Source organism: Calidris pugnax, unplaced genomic scaffold (assembly GCF_001431845.1).
Source record: "Calidris pugnax isolate Ruff unplaced genomic scaffold, ASM143184v1 scaffold41, whole genome shotgun sequence".
NCBI lineage: Eukaryota > Metazoa > Chordata > Aves > Charadriiformes > Scolopacidae > Calidris > Calidris pugnax.
The window spans coordinates 11,866,473-11,890,273 of NW_015094509.1; the positions used below are offsets into that span (position 1 = coordinate 11,866,473).

The window sequence follows — 23,801 nt, forward strand, 5'->3', positions numbered from 1 at the left end:
TATCACTGTATTTTTCTTGTTCTGTGCTCAGTGTTTCTAGATGAAAAAGATGCACTAGGAGCTGAATTGTAGTGTACTGTAATCCTACAGCAATTCTATTTTTATTTCTTCAGTTTTTTGTTACAAGAACAACCTTGTACTAAAATTATGATTGGCCTGATGTCATAGCTTGTTTTTTCAGTCTTGCACGCAGTAAAAGAATTTAACATGGGCTTCCTAATAAACTGCTTTCAGTTATTTTTGGGAAAAAATAATTTTGATTTCTGTTGTAAGCTTTAATGATTGCTTACTGTTGAAAAATGTCCATCTTTTATAAAGATTTCTCTATACACCAGTTTAGATCAATGAATGTATTCATTTGTTGAAAATTCTCCTTCATATTTGTTAAGAAAAGTAACAAATCTGAAAAATTAAAAATGAGAAATGGTTATTTTCTGCATTGAGAAGAGTTAGCTTTTGAAATTTCCAGAATATGAATATAGAACAATGCAGATAAATCAGTAGTTAAAACAAAATGTCGTAGCACCTTTGGTTAGATATCGTAGTTACTAGAATTTACAGTGGCACCTAAATAGTACGGGATTTTAATTCTAATTTTTGATGGGTTGGGAATATAAAACTAGATTGTGAATACTCACAGAGCTTTCTGCCTGGTGGCTTACAGAGAGCTCAAACAGTGTCAGAGTGATAGGTGTGCTTCGTTAAGAAGCAGACACTACTGTACTCTTCCGTCAGTGTAGGGAAGAGTTACACTCACAGGTCTCGTAGACCTTGACAGGGAAACAGACCGCCCACTCTGCATGTTTTCCTTAGCAAAGGCAGAAGGATGCTATGGTGGGCAATACTAAATGGAGGAGGTGACTATTTGACATTTCATTAATTGCATTTTTCATAATGAAAAATCTGTTAGCAAAGATAAACAGCTCTAGCATACATTAAAATATAGGGATGTTGAATACTTTAATGTAGACTATTATATTTCCCTCTTAAAAAATTAGTAATTCATACGATATGAATTATGATGAGAAAAGAGGAAACTTTCATGTAGATAACTTGAGAGTATAAACCCTCACGTGGTGATCTCAGGGGTCCCTTCCAACCATGGTGACTCTGTGAAATGTTATCTGAAAAGTTAGGAATTTCTGTTTTTAATTCACTGAGGTGTTTGAAAAACTCCCCCTCTTCACTTATGGCTGGATTGTGATACTAAGGCATAGTTGTATACTGTGGTAGGTGCGGAGCTTCACTGTCCAAGCAGGTTACTGGAGTGATATTTTTCTATTAAAAAGACAGTTAATTCCTGAAGACCTGGACCATATAGCGCATGTGTTTACTGTTAAAAGGACAAAACATATATGAGGACAAAGAATATGCCTGCTTCACTCCAGACAGTAAAGTTGTCTTTTGAATTGTTCTTTATATGTGTATTATCTAAAACCACCCAGTGAAGCTTTCAAGTGGAAGACTGTCAGTATGCTTATATAGCCTTCCATTTGCTGCAGTGGATACTCAGAGGTTTGCAGCATGTAGCCTGTAACTTGAGCATAACAAATCAGTTTCATGTCAGAATTCACTTTAGTCTTTGAAACCTTTGGTCTACAAGGCAACAGCGGTGCCAAAGCTTCACCTAAAAAAGCAAAAGGTTCACTGCCAAAAATCCATGTTCTCCTTCAGTTCGGGGAACTCATGGTTGTTTTTCCGCCAGAAGTAAATACCAGTTGCAGATTGTGGCAAACTGAATATTTATATTAACTATTGAATATGAATTATCTGAGGCCTTTATTTGTTAGCATAGTGTGTAGCTATAGTGGCTCCGTGGTGCTGTGCATAATTCAAAACCCGCCCACTAAGCCATTTGTATTGTTCCTAACAGTAAAAATCCCTTTCTGCCTTCTAATACTAATGGGTCAGATCCCTAACATCCTAAAAAGTTCTTCTTATGCAGCAGCTAAAGAGAATGAGGCCTTAGGAGTAACAAGTGAAAGAGGCTTAACTTCTCATGAAGTGTTCATGAGAATCAGGTGGTTGCTACTCACCTGTTTCTCTGTGTGTCCTACTTGCTGTTGGAAGGAGAGAGAAATAGAAAACGGGACGATACCCCTCACCGTGCTGTCCAGCTGGTGCTGTGGTGTGCTCCAGCCCCCTCTCTCACTGGCAGGAGAAGGGTTGTTCTAGCTCTCTTTGTGTGACAGACCCAAAGAAGAAAGTCTGTGTGGGCTCACTAATGTTCTTAAACGTGTGGGTACACAAAGTAGGGGTCGGTTGTTTGGACTATGATTGTATTCTCTTTTGTAATTTTGATGAATTTAGGAATTTTTTCTTTTTTTAAATAATTTATTCCCATAGTTCCCATGGTCATATTTTTAACCACCATGTAGATGGCTGACACCTTTCTCACCTCCCATAGCACTGAAACCTCTCTTGAACAGTTACCTAAAGTAAGCAACATTCATATCAAAGCTAAGGTTGTGTTTCTTTGTCTATCCACGATGTTAAAGAAGCGAGACAGTGGATGTTTTTGCTGATGAAGCTTCCCATTCAGAAACAGAACTGATAGAAGAAGTGAGGTAATTTTATTGTGGTTTTGTTCCAGGCTCATTGTACTTTTCCTTCAGTCTTTAGTGCCTTAGCTTATAATTGCCATTATGTGTCTCACTGTGGTGTGTTTGCTTGTTAGGAGCTTATAGATGTAGGTTCATGGTGAATGGTATTATTCTGAACCTGTCTGTGGCAACTCCTTCCTATGCTCTTCCGTTACCTCATGGAAGTCTTGAAAAGACATTAATTTTAATGAACCTTTTATCAACCCATTCAGCAAAGTTGGCCACCCTGGAGAAAACTGTACTCTGTCTCAATATGGTCTTTTAGAAATAAAATGCTGTTAATAACATAAGACTCTTCATAATGAGGCTGTGGTATGTCTCTCTTTTTTGATACTAATTAAAATTCAGCTTCTTGTTACACTTAATCACCATCCAGTCACTCTTTGTAATAACTGACTTCATTCAAGGAATTCGCTCAAGGAAAAGTCCTGAAGGGTACATGTTCCCCATTTGTATTCTATAGCTGTTGAGTTACTCAAGGAGAGCTGAGAGGAGTGTGAATTAAGTAGCTCTGACAGGGTATGGGTTTTACTTTTAAAATTAACTTGATTTTATGTATTCTAGGATGTTACTAGCAAATATTACTCCTTGCAAACAGGCCAATTCCATTGTGAAAAAAAGTTGGGCTTGATTAATTTCTGGAAGTAATGGCATAATTAGTTGCATAAGATAGTAGAAGACCAGACTGCTTGGTCAAGAAATTGTCTTTTACTCAATCCTCTTTCTCCCTGTCACATCTCTAATGGTAACATTTTCCATTGCTGTTTTGGCACAGTTCTTGAGGCTGAGGGTTGGAAGATTATTTTTTTATTATTATTATGAATCAAACATTGTCTAGTTGGTGGAACCTCTGCAAGTACTAATGGTGTTATAGATTTTCATCTGACTGCAGTCCAAGCACCATGTATGAATCTGTCACTGTAGCCCTAGCCTATATTTTTGGACAGACATCCTGAATCTAATAATAGTTAACAGTGCTACATGGTAATTGAAGCAGCTGGAATGTGGCATTTCTGACCATCAAGAGTACTACCTTTAAAGACAAAGCAGTATGTAAAAAACTAGTCATGAGTAAAAATCGTCAATTAAACTGCATAATTGAGTCCTTAGTATTAGTGAGACAATATTTTGTCAGCTGTTCTTTTCCTCCAAGGTTGATATATAAATTAACACAATAGCAATATTTTTACTCATAAATTGTCAGGAAACAGACTATTGCATGGATAGTCATTATTGAGACATTGGAAACATTTCAGCCCATTTGTCAAGAGTATGGAGCAAGCCAAATCATACATGTATAAAAAACCCCTATGTTATCAAGAACCAAACTCAGAAAACTTACCCCCCCCAAAATGTATGTAACAAAATGCTTTGCTCCAAACCAGTATCATGAGCATATTTTATAATTAATAGAAAAGTCAAAGGTCAACTGAGCTGCTTTTTGACTAACATTACAGGAATTGTGAAGCAGCAGATAGACAGCCATATCAAAGATCCAGATCAACAGAGCAACGTCCTATGCTAGAGCGGACCAACTCCCGCTCCCGATCCACAGAGCGTCCTGACTCAAACATCATCAGGTCGATGCCTTCATTAATGACTGGAAGATCTGCCCCTCCTTCACCTGCCTTACCGAGGTGAAACAGACAAATCAATCAGACTAATCCCCTTCTGCCCCACCAGCTCACCATTTTATTTTCCCAGTAGCTAATTGGTATCGCCTCATCCTTAGCTGATCACTCGTAGCAATAGATACTAACCCTTTCAGTGCCAACACACTATTTATATTCTGCTCTGGATATAATGGTGTGGCTGCCATTGCAAATTGTTTGCTAACAGTATTTAACTACATTTGTTTGTGATTTCTCATTTATCAGGAATCCTGGATGGTTTCCCACATAAAGCACCTCATAATTATCATATTTTTCTCTTACAGAATGAGAAATTGTTTGTGTTCATCAGACATCGCTTATGGAACAACCATCATAACATCAAATGAAACTATTTTTTTAAAAAAAAAAAAGTTTCTTTTAATGGACTGTACTAACTTTGTCTATCAATTACCATTTAAACCACCATTTTCTCTGACTACATTTTACTGTGCCATAGTCTGTATTGTTCCTGTTTGAGTGCTATACTTTACTGATTGACATTTTAAAGATGTCTATACATTAGTTTTAGCTTAAATAAACAAAATACAATAAAAAGATGAGTACATTTTGGTCTAGTTTATGTTCAGTAAAGCCTCTCCTGATTTTAGAACTGCAGAATACATTTTTTTTGTTGTCATGAAAGTTAGTTATTAACATCAAATCACCAGTGAGAGAGTCAAATACCAGCATCTTTTCTCAGTTTATACTTTGTTCAGAGAAATCCCTGTAATTTCATTGCCACTCAATGGTAATTCAACCCAATACAAGCTGAGTAAAGATCGGTGAATTCAACCTGTGGATAAATTTATGTGTATGTGGGTATTATATCTATATGCACATGAATATACACACAATACATTTTCTGTCTTGACTGTGTAAACAAGCATCTTATGGATGTTCAGCCTTAGTTTGGCTTTCTTTTCTTCTTTTTCACAGAGAGATTTCTTTTTTTAATCAGGTCTTTTTCTGAAAAGAGATAATAGTTTCACCACAGGACTGCAAGGGTCCCAAGTGATCTAAAGCCTACTTAGTCATGTTATCAGTTCTTGATGGTATTTAGGATGAATTTGTCATTTAATGGCTATGGTTTGTTTTGATATGTGTCTCATAGGTCACATCCTCGAACTGGGTCTGTTCAGACAAGTCCATCAAGTACTCCAGTAGTAGGGCGACGGGGCAGGCAGTTGCCGCAGCTGCCACCAAAGGGGACATTGGAGAGAAGTAAGTGTATGGTTTTCTCCTTAATGATGTTACAAAATTGGTCGTGAAGGTCGATTTTATTTATTATTTTTCTTCTGGCACTACAGTTGAAATCTCTTGAGTTTTTGTGTACAGAATTGGGATCTGATAGTAGCATTGTATTTTGTATTGTATTTTCTTGTCTTATCTTTTAATATTTACAATGCTCTTGAATGAAATGGATCATCAGCAGTACAATAATCATCAACAGTGCAATACACACGAAACTATTAGCATGATCCTGTTCCTTTTGAACTCAATAGGGGCTTTGTCATTGACTTCAACAGGCACAGGAAATGATCTTTTGTATATTGTTTAGCGATAAAACTCTAGCTCTTTTGGGAGTTAGGAGAATAGCTGATCACTTGTGGGTTCACATGGAGTGTGTTACACATTGCTAATATAAAACCTCTGCATCTTGAAACAGGGAAGGGAAGAAGACAGGTAATAATGTTTAAAATAGGAAAGGTCAGCAAGATACTTCGTGATTCACGTTTGACTGGTACTGTAATTGTGCTTATCGTTAGTGTCTTATAAAAGCACTGGTCAATGGAGACATTTTCCAAAATGTTTAGAAACAGAGGTGTAAACACGTTTTTGATAGCAAATACATTTTCACCCTTCTATGTCTGATAACTAGATGTGCTGTGCAAAATCAGTCTAAATGGCCATATACACTCCTTTTTTAAATCCTTCTTGACATGTATATTGTATCTTTTATAAAACTTCTGTTGTTTTTAACCCCTGTCCTTTGGTTCCCTTTTTTTTTGTTTGTTTGTTTTGTGTTTGTTACTTTCCCTAGACAATGGAGACAAGGAGATAGAATCTTATGAAGGTCTGTACATAAAGGAGGGTTTGTTTTTCACCTGCAAGCCTTTTTGAGAGGCTATATAGGGAAAAATAAACCCAACTGCAATTGATGTTACTTGATTGCACAGACACAGTCAGAATTATTGTCATAATTATTTAGTCTTTTTTATATTTAGACCTGTGGCTCATAAATTAAACAGGGTTTACTTAAAAAAAAAAGACAGTATAAATGATATTATATAAATACGATCATCATTAGAAAAGTACCTAGGCATATACCTGATTTTAAATACCAAGTGTTTACACTACAGGTAATAAAAGTTATCTCAGTTAATGTACACAGATATATATCTTTTCAGGATTAACAATTCAGGCACATATTTAAGTTTAAGCATTTGAGGCTATTTGACACGTTTAATGTTAACCATGCATTTAATCAGAACAATGTTTTTATTTCAAATATGTTGTAATGTTATGCAAGTACTAGGTATTACTAAGTAATTTTTAAATAATAAAGGAGCAAAAATTAATCAAATGAAGATAGTCTTTCAAAAAGTTATAATTATTTTGCTTAAAATGAATCCCCTTATATTTTATACTATTAAAGCCATTTAATTTCCTTAATAGGAAGCCACAAGATATCAATTGCAGTCCTTGGTTATACCACTGAGGATCTGTATGTAGTATTACTGTATCTGTCTCATCAGACTTTTTAATTTAGTGTTTACAGTGTTTATTTCCATTTTGGAAGCGAAACTTCATGATATGAGAACTCTGTTTTCTCAGATCATCACCCTAGTGTATTCATTTCTTTGTTGTCTTATGTGTTGTGAAATGCTTCTATCAAATAGCGTCTAGGTATGCCAGGGAATAATCACATGTAATCACATGACGTTTGCTGTCATTGCTGTATATGCTTTCATGTTTTACCACTCTTCCCTGCTCTTTGCTTAGTATATCTATTTAGACTGTGAGCTCCCTAGGGCATCAGTTGTGAAGTACTGCATATTTTTACTGTGTTTTGGTTAGAGAGGGTAGCAGTCTTATTTACTTATAGGTTCTACAGAGAGAAATATGATAAATACAATAAAATAATTATTTTTTATAGGAGTGCTAGAATTGTTTGCTTTGGTAAGTACTGCTGGGACTTGAGGAACTCAATTTGTTTTGACTTGAAGACTGAGGAATATTTTCCTGTACTTCCATCTAAAATAGTCTTTTGGAAAATCTGGGTTATGGAAAATTGTCAAATCCATGGATACTAGAGTTTTAATATACAATCAAAGCGTCATCAATAAGTCAAGATATAGTACCTACCTAGACACATTTCATGTTGAATTTTACATGTATAAAGGTGGTAAACACTGCAGTTAAAAACATAATCTATAGATACAGCTTTCACATGGCATTGTGTATAATTTTCTGTCAGAATTAAGAGCTCATATTCTAATAAGAATATAGTTCTACTTTGAGGCTTTCTCTATCCTTTAGGATTTTCTAATCCTTTTCTTTAAAGGGAATAATAATGTTCTTTAAAAGGAATAACGCTCTACAAGAACAGCAGATTACCTAACTTCTGTCAGTGACAGAACCTAATTATGATTAATAGCAGTTTTTTACTGTGGAGAATTGAATTTTACAAAAAGTTATTTTAAGCAAATGAAGTACCAGTGATAAAAACTGAAATTCAGTAGAATCGAAAATGCTGACTGTAGTAGAAGGTGATATGTTATTATTTAACAAATAGAGCACCAAGTAAACCTGAACACTTTAGTGACATTTGAGTAGATTTTTTATGTGTTCTTATATACCCTGGTGATAAACAAAACAGTTGTCTGTTGGTGCTAATCAAAACAGTTGCCTGTTGTTGGGAAGGCTATATGAAAAATAGAAAATCTCGTTGTCACAGGCTAGTCCTTTCTGTTCTTATAGAAGCATATACTTGCCTTAAATGAGAAAGAAGATTTTTGTATTAGAATCAAATCATAGAATGGTTTGGGTTGGAAGGGACCTTAAAGATCATCTAGTTCCAACCCCCTGCCCTGGGCAGGGACACCTCCCACCAGACCAGGTTGCTCAAAGCCCCATCCAGCCTGGCCTTGAACACCTCCAGGGATGGGGCATCCACAACTTCTCTGGGCAACCGGATCCAGTGCCCTGCTACCCTTACAGTAAAGAATTTCTTCCTAGTGTCCAATCTAAATCTCCCCTCTTTCAGTTTAAAACCATTATGCCTTGTCCTATTCCTGCACTCCCTGATCAAGAGTCCCTCCCCATCTCTCCTGTAGGCCCCCTTCAGGTACTGAAAGGCCGTTATAATGTTTCCCTGGAGCTTTCTCTTGAGCAGGCTGAACAACCCCAACTCTCTCAGACTGCCCTCATAGGAGAGGTGCTCCTCTGATCATCTTTGTGGCCCTCCTCTGGACATGTTGACATGGACAGGTCCATGTCCTTGTGCTGAGGACTCCAAAGCTGGACACAGGTGTCTCAATGAGAGCAGAGTAGAGGGGCAGAATTGCCTCTCTACCTGCTCTCCACACTTCTTTTGATGCAGCCCAGGATACGGTTGGCTTTCTGGGTTGCCAGTGCACATTGCCAACTCATGTTGAGCTTCTCATCCACGAGCGCTCCCAAGTCCTTCTCCTCAGGGCTGCTCTCAATTCATTCTCTGCCCAGCCCGTATTTGTGCCTGGGATTGCCGTGACCCAGGTGCAGGACCTTGCACTTGGCTTTGTTGAACTTCATGAGGTTCAAATGAGCCGACTCCTCAAGCCTCTCCAGGTCCCTCTGGATGGCATCCTTTCCCTCCAGTGTGTTGACTGCACCACACAGTTTGGTGTTGTCGGCAAACTTGCTGAGGGTGCACTCTATCCCACTGTCCATGTGTCCGACAAACATGTTGAACAGCACTGGTCCCAGTACTGACCCCTGAGGAATGACACTCGCCACTGGCTTCCACTTAGACATTGAGTCATTGACCGCAACCCTTTGAGTGTGGCCATGTAGCCAGTTCTGATCCACCAAACAGTCCACCCATCAGATCCATGTCTCTTCAGTTTAAAGGCAAGGGTGTCATGAGGGACAGTGTCAAACACTTTGCGTAAGTCCAGGTAGATGATGTTTGTTGCTCTCCCCTTTTCTACCAATGCTGTAGTGATTTGTAGAAGGCCATCAGATTTGTCAGGCACGATTTGCCCTTTGTGAAGACAAAAAGGAATTGGAAGTCATCTCTAAAATGGATGCCATTATCTTATCTAGCCATAACATATCGCAAGCATCTAGGTAGTTTGGATTTTGCTTTAGACTTTGTTAGTTTAGTATATTTTCATGTTAGATGGCTGGAAAATAGTTCTAGAAGAAGTCTGGGACCACTTAAGGTTTTACCGGATTTTCACTACTGAAATGCAAGGAGACCTTTTTTTTAGTGGAACTTTTGCATGTATATTTTTTAATTATGCTAGGATGCAGATACCTTGTTTTTAATGAAAATGTGTAGAAAAACAGTAGTATTAAATTGAGCTTGGTTTTAGCAATGAAATGGTTTAGTACTCTTATATGTTCTACAAAAAATAAGTGAATACTGGAATATTTATAGTTTTAAAGGTGTGATGATTTTTTTTCATTTATATGTGGATACAGTGCGTTTCTTTGTTCTTACTCACCTTGGTAGAAGGATGAACTCAATGACTGCTTGCTGCTGATTAAAATGGAACACCATAAAGTGCTCTTGAAAGTACTCCGTATTAGCCCTTTCAATTTGTTGTTGATTACTAATCAGAGAGATATAATTTTTTCCTAATATAGATTTTTCCTATTCCTCTTAAAAATAAACATAGCCCTTTCTTTCTTCATCCCTACAAAAAAACCCCGCAATCATCCACCCAATCAAAAAAACCTAGAAAATTATGTCAGAAAAACAAATGTAATAAAACCTTTTCAGTATAAAAATTAAGTACTCAGAAATGTAGGAAATAGTAGAGCTTAGTGAGGATTTCCCTTCTATTTATGCTCTTTTGTGCAAACTTTAATTACATGATCTCATAATAATCTTGTGTGTTGGGAAAGTTATTTCAGAGTCTGCAAAAGCTGACATAAATGCTGATTAACTATCTCCTCAACTTCTGGTATGGGTGATCTTATTCCAGAATAAAATTATCTATGAATGGAATTAACAGGGGTAGTTGATTAGATTTAATCAGTGATAGCTATCGGCCGTAATTCCAGTTTTTTACCTGTGAGATACAATTTCAAATCTTTAAAAAGGAAATGTCTATAGTGTCAATTGTATTGTTGTTGCAACTTACGCAGCGTGGAGTGCAAGTTACTGAGACAGTCTCATGGTTAGGAAAACACAGATACTATTGACAGATGAAAAGACATGCTGTTTATTTTAAGAGATCTTGTCTCTTTTGGAACAAAATTTCTTTCTTAAATGAGACATAATTTTTCAAAATGAAAAGAAGTTTTACTGTGTGTTTTCCAGTGCCCTGTCATAGTTTGATAGGAGACAAAGACTATTATAATGCAATTGCAGAGAACCTGTATTCATGCTGGTCATAACTATAGCATACTCTGTCAGCTGTGATTTCACAGGTTCTTAAAAATACGTGGCATACAGGTGGTTTGTTTTGCAAAAGCTGATGGATCACATGCATATAATATAGGATAGGAACTTGGACTACCTTCAGCTTATCTGGGAACTTGATGACTTAGTCGAACACAACAGCCTATGTGGGTATTTCTGTGGTACTGACTGACCGATGTTAGTCACCTTTGCGCTTGCAAGGGGCAACTTGCGTTATGTGCGCTTGACTGGAAAGCAGGGAGAATAGTTAACATCATAGCAAGGCTGCCTCAGGATAATGCATGAATCTACCTTGTTTTTTTTATTTTAGTTAGGAATGTGCAAGAACATACCTTTGGGTTTTACTTGTGGGTGCTTAGTTCACTCTCCTGAGAGGTGGCAGAGGCCACAGCCATTGAAGAACATTAAAATACTGTATTTGCATTAGTACAATTTCCATAGAAAAACTTGAAGAAATGTTACACAGGGCTTAGGGTGCTTAACTGAAAGGTTCCAACCTTTCAAGGGGAGTAATCATGGAATCAAGGAATTGTCAGAGTTGGAAGGGACCTCTAGAGATTACCTAGTCCAACTCCCCTGCTAAAGCAGGAACGCCTAGAGCCCGTTACTCAGGACTGCATAAAGGCGGGTTCATAATTTTTAGCAATAATAGTTCATATTTTTTTCTTGGATTGGCAAAAGGAGGAATTAAACACGTCTTTCTATATGCCAGTTGAAGGTCTTACTGTGTAGGTCTGAAGGGCATAAAGAAAAATGAGTAAGAAGTCATAAGACTGTGCTTATAACAGTTGTTGTTTATTCATGTTTCAGGGTACCAACATGCCAAAAACATTTTAGTTCAATTCTGCTAGAATCAATTTTTTTAAAGTCTTTGGCACACCTCCTGTACATGATTTTCTGTAAGGGAAAATTAACTGTATAGATGGTGTCCCTGCTGAATATTTTAATTGGAATTTTCAATGTAATGATTTTATTGCAGAACTATGGAGCAGAAATATATGTGGACACTAGCTTTCATTGCATTGGTTTTGATTATAACCTAAATCTCTTTCCCTATTAACAGTAACCTGCTAGAACAAGTAGTTTTTAAGTTATTATTACATGCTAGCTAAACCTGATGTCAAATAATTCAATGAGATATTTAGTTGCACATAAACCTATAGAAGTAATGAGAAAACTGGGAAAAAAATCTGGAAATAGAACACAAAAAATCAATAAATAATCAAAATCTGAACCTTGAAAAACTACAGTATATTGCATCACATCAAAACAGTGTTTAATGGATAACTGACATTTAAATTAAAGTAGGCATATGGTACACTAGTTATTCAGCTTAACACTCTTCTGTATCATTACTGTTGTTACCCTGGTATTAGATGAAGATTGTCACAAAAGAAAATTATGATTCTTTATTAATGACATAAAGGAAATACATTTGTGTTGCTCATCACTAACTGTATTTTCACCATTATTTCCAACTATTTCAGTGTTCTCTGGTATTTTAGATATGCTCTAGGCAGCTATAGTTACTGATGGAAAGGTGTCTTTCTTTCTGAATTTTAACTACTCTGAAATCCAGGTTAAAAGTATATTATCTGGGAAACTGAGGATTTATTTTTTTCCCAAGATGGAAAAATGTTTGCATTGTTTCTTCTGCACTTCTGTACTGGGTATGCCCTCTTGCTTACAATTTAGACATGATTTTAAATATGCTTTTTGAGAACAGAGGCTTGAACTTTTATTTCTAGAAAAACTAAAGCAAAGCCAAGCAGAAGATGCTTTTAAACCAATTATATACCAATATATGTCTGCTTTCTCTGCTTTGGTACATTTTGTCTGCTTTCTAGTGCTTCAATAATTTAATAAGAAATTGGCAACAAGGGATATTAAGGGCTGCATATGACCATCATTACTTGCAGAAGGATCTTATTGGAGTAAACCAAAGATATTAATGAAAAAGAACACAAGGATTTATTTAATCTTTGGTTCACTCAAAAAATAATTTATGCCACAGACTGAGGGTTTGTATGTTATTGTGAATGTCTTTTGTTTGATGTTTATGTTGTATTTGAACAGCTTGTAACAAAGCATGCATGTTTTTGTCTTGCTTTTTCCCCCCTGTCATACCTTGCTTATACAAATGCAGCAGGAGATGAAGAAAACAAGCGTATTGGAGTTCAGGAATCAGAGGTCGAGGCAGGTCTGTCTGACCACAAGTGCCTATCTCCTTTAGAAACATTTTCCCCTGAGCACGTAGGGAGGCTTTTCCACACAGCTTGTAAATATATTAAAAGTCAAAATCCAGACAATAATTACTTCATGTTATGTAAGAAAAGCACAGACAAGTTCAATAAAGCATAGTTTATTTACCAGTTTGTGAATGCTTAAAAAAGTTCAACCTGCAAAAATAAATTTCTAACTTTTTTTAATCCCTCTTTGTGAAGGTACTCTGTCACTATGATCAAGTTAACAGTTTTAGCAGATCTGAGTGGACACTTTTTAGATATGGTGCTCTCTACTTTGCAGTGATACTTTTTACAAGCAGGGAAGTAAACATTAGTGTATCATGAGACTTCTTCCCTAGTTTGCATACGTGACTGATGATGCTGAACAATAGTAGGAAACTGCATTACATTGAAATACTTTGAATATTGTGTATCATATCCCTCATCCTGCTTAGAAGACAGTTCAGTTGGTAAAAAAGGGAAGTTAGTGTAATGATAGGTGATGATAAAATCAAACAAATGCAAGTATTTTTTCAACTCAAATACCATGTGACTAAAATCTATGACTACCTTCTAATTTCAGAAAATACACACTGTACAGGTTCAAAGACATGCAGAGATCAAAAGATTTTTTCAGCCATCATTTTTCTGCTCTTAAGTTTCTTTCTCAAAGGAAGAATCATAAAAGCATAAATATGCATTTACATGCACTGTTAATAGGTTACATTCTGTTAGCTCTTCAAGTTAAATCTTTTCTTAAAAAAATTTGTTAGCTCTGTTAATAATTGACAATACATCAACTGTGGTGGATGTGGAAGAGCAGCAGATAAGCTTTTCTGGTTATAAATATTTGCAGTCAGACCAACGCTAAACTTAACTGCTTAAAAGTAGGCAGCATTGTACATACCTCATGGTCCATGCAATGAAGCCCGGAGAAGGACAATGCACTGAGGGTGTCACTGCAGTTATGTGGAGAGAATTAGGTGCTCCAGAAGGGTGGCTCAAAAAAATGGCAAGCTGAGCAAGAAATACATCTAGTACTAGCTGGTAGTAACAATTTCTAGCTAAGTGTAAGCATGCCTAAAATGCCATCCCTGCTTAAAAATTTCAGTGCCTGAATCACATGTTTTTTTCAAATCCCACGCCCTGGACCATACTTCCATTGTCATTTCAAAGAATGTATGGCTCACTATTTTATTCTTAAAATAAAATAAGGAATAATTACTATAGTAAGGCTCACTACTTGTTCAGAAGTCTGGATACTAGAGTAATTTCAAGACTTGGCAGATGGCAAGCAGGTTTATTATTCTTTTTTAATTGTTATTTTCACTTAACCGTCCAAAGTGTCCTTAAAGATCTTTGCATTTTTCCTTATAATACACCTTACATTTTTCTTGCTTTTGTTGTGGTTCTGTCTCTCTGTGTGTACTGTTCTCTGGTGTGTGTATTGTGTGCTGTTCACTCTGTGTGTTTTGTGATAACTCCAGCATAGTGCATGGAGCTGTGCTAACCTAGTTTGCAAAATATTTGTCTGTGCTTTAGTTGTGTTGTTTGTTGTAGTAGCTGTTCCAATTGTTAATCACCACTGTCTGTTTTTAATGTTATAAAGATTATGAGGAAAAACATCAAACCCCACCTGTTAATGGGCGAAAAGGCAAGTTGATGATGATATTGCTTGTGAATTGTGGGTGTTCGAGAAATACTTGCTTTTTGCTGCATGTGTGTGTTCCTTAGTTCTACTAGTTCAAAATTAGTAAGTTCATGTATGTTCAGTTTTAATCTGTTGTTTTACTTGCAGTTAAAATAATTATTTTCAACTATGGTTTTTAAATCTTTCTTGGAATCAAAAGCTCTAGATTTATTTTTTTTACAGCTAGCTGTATTATTGAAGATGTAGTTTTCACCACCTACCTATACGATCATGTTGCCTGTTTAGAACTTGTGGGAATTTTTTTTACTTTTGTTCATTTAGGCTCAGTCTGCCTTGCTCTAAGATACAAGTACACTTTGCAGACGTATTTTGTATTGTCTTCCACTTTTTACCAGGTCTATATACTTGTACGTCACTTGGCTATGTATTTTACAAGTTTGACACATTTTTGCTAGTCACAGGAGAGCTGGACGATTTTAATTAGCATATACTGGGAGAGAAAGGCTTATGTTATTAGAAATCATCTCTATTGTCTAGTTCTTATTATGTTCGATATTCTCTTCTTTTTCAAATGCTGTAGAAATAAGCTTAATTCAAAGCACTGAAATGTTAACATGGAAATTTAGATTTATTATCTAAAAATAGAACAGGAATGTTGCCATGAACAGCCACAGCTTCCTTTGAAGTTACATCCGAGTTCATGCTTCTAAATTGCTTTGATAATTTTGAATAAATCTGTTATTATTTTTCCGTGTTCTTCTAAAGCCATATTACATTTAGACTTTGTCTCATCAATATCGTTTGCCGGTGAATGAAATATCATATAGATAGTGCCTTGGCTTTATTAAAATTTGGATATTCAGTCATATACTTCCCTCTCTCCCAGGAGCGCACATGGGGTTAGCCCACTGTTGTGGTCTATTCCTAGGTTTCTCTTCCCTAGAATAACTTAGCAGAGGGAATATAGGTATCAGGAGAGTAGGGATTCAGTTTTGCCTATGCTAATTCATTGCATTGCAGGGAAAACCACACCGTTTGTAATACTTATTATCCAGTGTAGAGGGCTTTTGCAGAGATGGGGCAGTGCTGGCAGCCCAGCAGAGCAACGCACGGGGTCACCTCCCTGACTCCAGTGGCTGTGCCAGCACAGTCCCGAGTGAATTCAAATGCCACAAGTCTGCTGCTGCAGCTGTAATGCATGCTAATTACCAGATAACTCAGTGCTTTATACTTTTAAGATCCAAATTCCAATCCTGGTAAAGTTGGAGGCTTTTGCCACTGACTTGACGAGGTTAACAAAATAATAATCAGTGATTAAGTCAGGATAAAGCTGTTCTTGTTCTCAGTTTATCTTCCACTCTTCCAACAAAACCAATATTTTTTTATACTTAATTATAGAGCCTGAAAGATGTACTTTGCACAAGAAACTAAATGCTACTAACCTGTATTTAAAATACTTTGTTTTAATGTATTTATTAATTTCTCTAGAGTGCCCATTTTGTGTCTTAGAAGGTTCTTTTGCAGAGTTCTTTTACTCCAAAAGAATGGTAATTTTTGAGTATTTATTACCAAAAACATTATCCCTTTCATATTTCTTTCAGGTCTTTTCTCCTTCATGCATTTTGTATGACACTTTTTGATCATTTGGGTTTGTGAGAAAAAGCTCCTGGTAATTCTGTCCTTTACTGTCTTAATTTAGGGTGCATAAAAGATCATATAGCTACTAAAGTAGAATTTTAAGCTTTTCAGGTTATCAGTACCCTCGCTCATTAGAATTTTTTACATAATTACACAACAGCTTTGTCTATATTATGGGAATCAGGAATGCTTAACAATTTTCATCTCCCAGGCTGGCAGGTAAGGTGTCTGCACCCTTTCTCCTGCCTTAAATCAGTCCTGCTGACATAAACCTGCAGTGCTTGTCTACACAGGTGACTCTTCTGAGATAATCAAAATCCCCCTATTCATAATAGGCCAGCAGGCCAGCTGTATTGCATTCCTTTCTAACGTGTTTCAGGCATATAACCAGAAGAGGGAGCAAAACTGCCATATTTTAAAAACATATAAGAAGCTATGAAACAAACAAACAAATCCTCCACCTGCCCCAGACAGTCCTGGAAAAAAAAAAGCTTTGACAGTGGCTTAAAACCAATATAGCTACTTTGTGATATTTAAATATCATGTATTAAATATTAATATACACATATTTAATGTACCATTAACTGACTATTTTTTCTTCTGACTAGTCTGGTGCATTTAAGTTTTTCTTCATGTTTTACAACTCTTATTATATTTATGAAAATGGCAACATGATACTTTGATTTTTAGCTAAAGGTAGCCTGTGACTTTACTAAGTGATATTGCAGTGTGTACTCTCTGTGACCTTGCTTGAGTAGGTCTCAGAGACCTACAAAATCTACAGTTTTCTTTAAAATAAGAAATAGAAGATTCAATCAATTTATTCCCCATATAGAGGGATCCACTAGTAAAACATTTTAAAAATAAGTTTAGAACAGAATTGATGGAATTTGCAGCTAGGGAATATGATGAGAAGAGGCTGCTACTGGACTAGGCTTGTTAAGTGCTTTACAGCTACAAATAATTAATGTAGCCTTAAACTCAAATTGAAGAAAACATTTCTGGAGTAAAGGAATAACCTACAGTGCACTGTCATTTTTGTTACGCTAGTAATGATAGTATTAAATGTAGATAATGTGGCAATATTTTTTATTGCCTACCTAATGACTTCCATTAAAGTTCTTTTAATGTATTCCCACTGCAGCCCCAGGGAATGAAGCCCAGGGTGGCTTTTTTTTTTTTTTTTTTTTTCAGAATATGTAGTTCAGTAAGGAAGATTAAATCAAAATAATAAATAATTAAGATATGTTAGAATTTTTATTGGCATGCTGCATTAGCTAAAACCACGATATAAGTGATGCTTACATAGCCATTTATGAACAGCAGTCTATTTATTTGAAAGTGTTATTAACACATCCCAGCATTCATTTGTTATTTTGGCACGAAAGTGCAAGCTGCTTCCCTGTGAAGGTGCGTGACTGTGTGTGTGTGAGCTGATCGTCTGGCTCATAAAAGGCACAAGGGAGAGATGCTGTCCCTGCCTCTGTACGGTCCGCACTGTACCAACATTTAGGACAATGCTTTAAGATGCAAGGCCCAAATTTTCTTCCTCAGAGAAAAGACAGATCATCATGTCTTAGGTGAATGGACTCTAATATATAGAATCATTCTTTAAAATATTCTTCCAGTGTATGGAGGGAAAAATGTAGATGAACTCTTACTGTGTCAAAAGGGGAATCTGAGAATCGGTGTCCTCAGATTGACTGTGGAATGTTACCTGAAGAGACAGGAGGTCTTGCTCTAAGTTTGTCAGAAAAAGAATATGAGTGATGTTGTTTGTCTTCAGATAATGGATGAGTCTAGTTCCCGTTACAGCAGGATAGGGGAACATCAGCCCTGTTTTACTGAGGCAGCTGTGGGTTTCTCTGATGTAGGAGCAGCAGCAATCTGGCATAAAGCCTTCATTGCTGACTCTGTGTCACTTGGAGCTGGCCTTGATGCCATTAGCAGCATGCTGGTGGTGCGAGGTGGGCCTGGATTCATTCCAGATACAATGTAGTACACCTGAGATGACTCATGTATCATGACTGGAAGCCATTTGCTTTCCGCTAGTAGGGGTTTGACACAGCCGAGAATATTTCTCTTTGAGTTCTTGAGACTGATGGCTAAAACTAGTATATCATTAATTTAGCTTTATCTATGTCCTTAATGAATTATTTTTATTCTTAATACATGACATCAGGACCTCGAGTATCTCGTTCAAAACATTTGAACGTTCTCAGCTTTTGACAGTTTATCTCACAGTTCTAGTGGCTTGTTATTGTGCTGCTGTGTGTTTAAGAAACACCAGCCAAATCCGCTTTTGACTCATTTTTACAGTAGTTATCACCATATATTATTAAGAACATGATTCCTTTCTAAGCATTCATCTTATAAAATTAAAAATAGAAAGAAGTCCTGAGGATTTTTCGTTTGCAGGAAAAGATGACTAAATTAAGTATCTCCTAATGAAAAAGTGAAGACTTTATGATAACCTAATTAAAAGTCTAAAACTAGAAATGCACTGATAAAAATCGGTTCACAGAAAATTTAGTTGCTGAAAAGAATAAAAAAAGCTGAGTTGATTTAATAGAAAAAGAAAAATTCAAGTAAAAGTATATAAAAATGTTTGAGGCAAAGGGTGATTGTGAAAAGGGCTATTACAGTCTCTAGTGTGGAGAAAAGAAAGGAGGGGGGTAGTATTTGCATAAGAAAACTCATCATCATTAGCATATGGTATTTTGCGGCATAGTCTTCTACTTCTGCAGTTTTCTGCATCATTCCATTTCAACTGCAACATTCCTGGTACTAAGTCGGAGTGTTTAGAAATTCAGAAAAGCTGGAGATGTGCTAGAGTTATTCTTATCATATATTATTTCCATATTTTTCATATCTATTATTCTAAACAAAAATGTAAGAAATGCTGAGGTTGTAGGTAACACCGGATGTACTGGAGAGCACCACCCCCCTCTCCCAGCAGCACAAGTGAGCATCTTCTTCAAGGGGAACTGGCACACAAGCAAGTGCCGTCCTGAGGTGCAGTGGGGAGAGCCCAGCTGCACTAATTCACTGTGGGGGGCAGTGCCCAGGGGGTCGGTGCAACCACCGCATCTAATGAAACAACTGCATCTAAAGATTGTACCTTTCATACTGATGGGAAAGATCTGGATCAGTGCACCTGTCAAATCCTGCTAGCCCCAAAGGGGCATCGGGTAACCACGATATTCTGACTCAAGAATCTCATATTTTATATAATCTACGTGAGGTCTTTTTGTATAAATATTTAATAATTATACACCTTTCTTTATACATTTCAAACTGATTATCGCAACAGAAGACAGGTTGAAGTTCATTTATAAGGGAAGTGAGAGTGATAAGAGGGGAATGATGAACTAGAAAACTGTATGGTTTCTTTCCAGATGTTCAAGATTTGACCAAAGTTGGCTTTGGTTAAAAAAGGGGGATGGATAGTGTCCCTTTGCCCTGGGAAAAAAAAAAAAAAAAGAGATTTTAGAGACTATAATGCATATTTATCTAACCAGAGAGGATACGGGCAGCACTGAAATTTAGCATGGTGCCCGTTCATCAGCATTCTTACTAGTTCCCAAACAGAGAGCTCTCATATAACAACATATTTTCTTAGCTTTGTAGAGCATTGAGATGGAAAATGAATTAGAAAATGGTGAAGAAAAGGTAAAATGTTGGAGCAAATCTAATGGATGTATCTATTTTCTATTTCTCCATTGACATAATAACCCTTACTCACCAAACTCTCGCAATGTCCTAGAAGTCAATGAAGCTTTTCACCTGATCTGGAGTATCTCCACTCTGCTTATACTCAAACTAAGAGTTGTACTTAACTGCCGGTAAAATTAAGAAGCCATTTGAATTTAATGCTGACGTGCTGTAAGAATAACTAAAGCTATAGAAGGATGGTCATTGGAACCTTTTCTGAAAGTGTTTACATGCTCATACTGTCACTATTACTATAAGCATAAAAAAGTAGCCCGTCTTGCTTTTTAAAATAGTTTTTTTTAGTTGTTTTGTTTTGTTTTAAATGTTAACACATGGCACAAATATTTATTCAAAGAGCTCTATTTTAATTTGATATTCATTTCATCATGCTTGTCAGTTCATGTGTTGTTATAGAAGCACTTTTAGAGTGCTTCCAAGTGGGTTAACTGTTTTCTAGGTACTTAGCTCTCAAAAAATTAGCAAGGTTTAGGAAAGCTTTTCTTTTCATAGGGAACTATAAAATCACTATAATTGATTTTGGTGACTGAGCAAACTACAGGTTTTAGGTTCAGAACTGAATAAGTTCTGACAAAGAACTCTGACCAAGAACATCCTGCCTTCTAAAACTGCATGGAAATCACTCTGGGCTTCCTGATATTCTTCAGTATTTAGACTATTTGTTATATATCCTAAAAAAATCTTGTGTTTGAGATTACTCTCTGCCTACTTCTTATCATATTCTGATTATCTCCACTATTTGAGCTAAATGATTGTCTAATGTTGTTTTTTCCTAGTGCTGACAAGTCCTTAAATTCAAAGGTAGTTTTACTAAGGTCATTGATTTTTTTTTTGTGTGCATTAGTTAACAAGACACTTCTGGAAGTGTAGATGGCAACAGTAAATATTTTATTGCTAAATGTGTATTTTCTTAGAGAAAAAGAAAGAATCATACTTTTTTTAGAAAGAAACATAATCAAATTTTATTTCCACAGTTTGGAAACAGAATGTTCCTTTTGAAATTTCTTATTTAGTACTTTGTACATGTGGTACTTCAAAAATGACAGCTTCTGTTTCAGCGTGCATATCTGTGCTGTCATTAAATCGTTATATTGACAATTTTATTGATGTATTACTTGAAGCCTACAACTCTGTCATTTTGAAAAATCAAGGCCATCTTGTATAGGACAGCCTGTCACAGAACCACAACAGCCACAGATAAGGCAGCGTGCCAAAAGATACCATTTTTACATGTTTACTTTTTGAGAAGATGGAGAATTAAAGTGCAGACAAAAAATATCTGACAACCTCAGAAAGACTAATGTCTTGCAAGTATAGAGAGTGGAGTTTCTGTCTGGAAGAGAGTGTACCTGCTCCTATTCATACCTCTTTTTCTGAGCCGTTAGGTAAGAAATGCCAGTTTCAGGACACAGGATCCATAATTAGCAAGAGAGTTCTTTCTGAGTAACTTAAACTGCCTAAAATAAAAACTGAATTTAAATCAAATCCCACATTTAGAAAGTCAATCCAACCTAGTTTTGACTTAACTTTTGACTCATTGTTAAGAATACTTTGTCAATTTAAAGTAAACACACAATTGCTGGTTTAGTTTTGTTTTGTATATTTCTTTTTTTGAATTATACCTTTGCAAAGACTTTTTTACCAAAATATTTTTAATTTCCTTTTTAATTCACAGAAGCACAAAGATACTGTAAGAAGTTACAGATTATAGAGTACTAACTTTTAAAAATGAAACAAATTATTGTGTAAATAACCTCCTGAGTTTTTATTCCAATTGTTAAGTGTGAGAGAGAAGAAAATTTGAACAAATTATATAGATACTAACTTTCGTATAGTGTGTTCTGTTCCATATTTAAGATGTTTACTAATTCTCTCCACCACAGGCCTCTAAATTAAAGAACTAATCTACATTTTTGCCATGTTAATAATAGTACATTTGTTTAGATCAAGTTGTCCCAAGTTATATTAGGTGTCTTATAATATAAGCTAGATAATATTTCTGATTTTTTTTGGTTTATGCTAGAAGTTACATGGGAGGACCAGCAGAAAAAGGTGAATGGTACAATAACTGATGACAAACCATTGCCGAAAAAGAAACACCATTCTGAGCCAGGTTTGTCAGGGTTTGGAAAACCACATGAAAGCATGAGACTATAAAAACACATTTCATGCTTTTGTAATGCGTGTGTGCTTGATGTACCTTATTTTTTTTCACTTTGGTGTGAAATTTTTAGTATGTAGAGACCATAGCTCTGTTTTAGAATAGCCACATTAGATCTGCTTTTGTAAACAATTGTGTTAGAATGCACATGCATTAGACAAGAAGTGTTCTGGCACAATATTAGACTTAGCTTGCTTTTTAGTTTTGAATTTTGTTATGATTTATCTGTGTGAATCCAAATATGAGTTACGTTGATTTTTATTTAGTTGACCAAACCAAGCTATCTGTTGCATGTATGGTGGGAGAGTCATCTTCTAAAGACTTGAATCTGAAACCTTCTTGCACCATCACACGTGGCAGAAATAATGTTCTGATGCAATTTTTATACAAGCTACATTTTACATCTCCCTATAGCTGGAGTTTTCAAATCTAAAAACTTTTCCTTCCTCCGTCCTGTGCATGAATGGATTTCTTCTGAAACTAAAAACTATCACAAACTTTCTTCCACCCCAAACAAAAAGTGCAAATCTTCAACTTTATCTTCATTCCTACAAATGTATAGCAATAAAAAGTAAAACTAGTAATAATCATGATGATAATGATGATAATAATAATAATAATAGTATTGTTCTCTCATCTGAATCAGACGATAAAAGGTCCTAATCACATTAATTTATGCACTTGCAAAAGGCACTGTGATCTTATGGTGATAAGCACACTGTAAGGAATATAGAAGGAGAGAGGAGGGGAGGGGAGAGGAGAGGAAAATCTTTAAATTGCAGGTTTCCTTCCTTTATTTAAAGGTTGATACATGTCTACTCAAGTGAATGGAATTTTTCAGTTATAAAACTATTTAGGTTCAGTTTTGGGCTGCAAATACCTCCCTGTTGGGCACATCAGTTATCTCACTTATTCTAGTAACAACACTTTTCCCCATCACACAAGTTAAAGTTTACAAGATTGGCCAATTTTGCCACCTCCAAAATTAATGCTGTAATCTCAGTTTTAGGCTCACCTATATAATGATCATTTCCAAGGTTTTGTTTGTAGCTCAACTGTTGTACAGCTGAAAATGCAAGATTCTGAGCTGAAGAAGAGCAGCAAAATCTGGATTGGCAGTAACCTAGGAATTAGGGAACCCAGCTGCAAAAGGCCAGACCTGCAGTTGCGTTTTGTGTTCCCTCAATTTTTAATGCATTTGAGAAAGTTACAGCATAAAACAAGTACTCATAAGAGCCAGGATCAGAATATAATGTATTTTCTTTTCCAACTGAGTGTTTTAACTATTGCATGACAGATTCAAGTACAGTGAACAGATCTTCACTGTTGCATTTCCAGGGCAAGTTCTGCAGAATAATGCCTCTGCCCAGATTTTTCCCTTACATATTAGCTAGGTAAGAACATTATCTCCACCTCTTAGCTGTGGTGAGCTTAGAACTGTGGTCTAGGCAGATGACACTTTCATAGTTATTAGCAATACTTGTTTAGAGCCACCTTCACCATTT

At 36.1% G+C, this 23,801-nt stretch overlaps 1 protein-coding gene across 6 annotated transcripts in view; it reads left to right on the top strand.

Moving 5' to 3' along the window:
- The window catches only part of RIMS2 (regulating synaptic membrane exocytosis 2), a 457,774-nt gene that overhangs the window by 314,901 nt on the left and 119,072 nt on the right, over nucleotides 1–23,801 (top strand). For 5 of the 6 annotated variants that reach the window (XM_014965521.1, XM_014965515.1, XM_014965517.1 and 2 more), the window contains 2 exons: nucleotides 4,061–4,240; nucleotides 5,367–5,476. In XM_014965521.1, the coding sequence (XP_014821007.1) occupies nucleotides 4,061–4,240; nucleotides 5,367–5,476 (290 nt within the window). Of the gene's footprint in view, nucleotides 1–4,060; nucleotides 4,241–5,366; nucleotides 5,477–22,197; nucleotides 22,249–23,801 lie in introns of those variants that run through there. The other variant, XM_014965519.1, reaches the window with a different exon arrangement.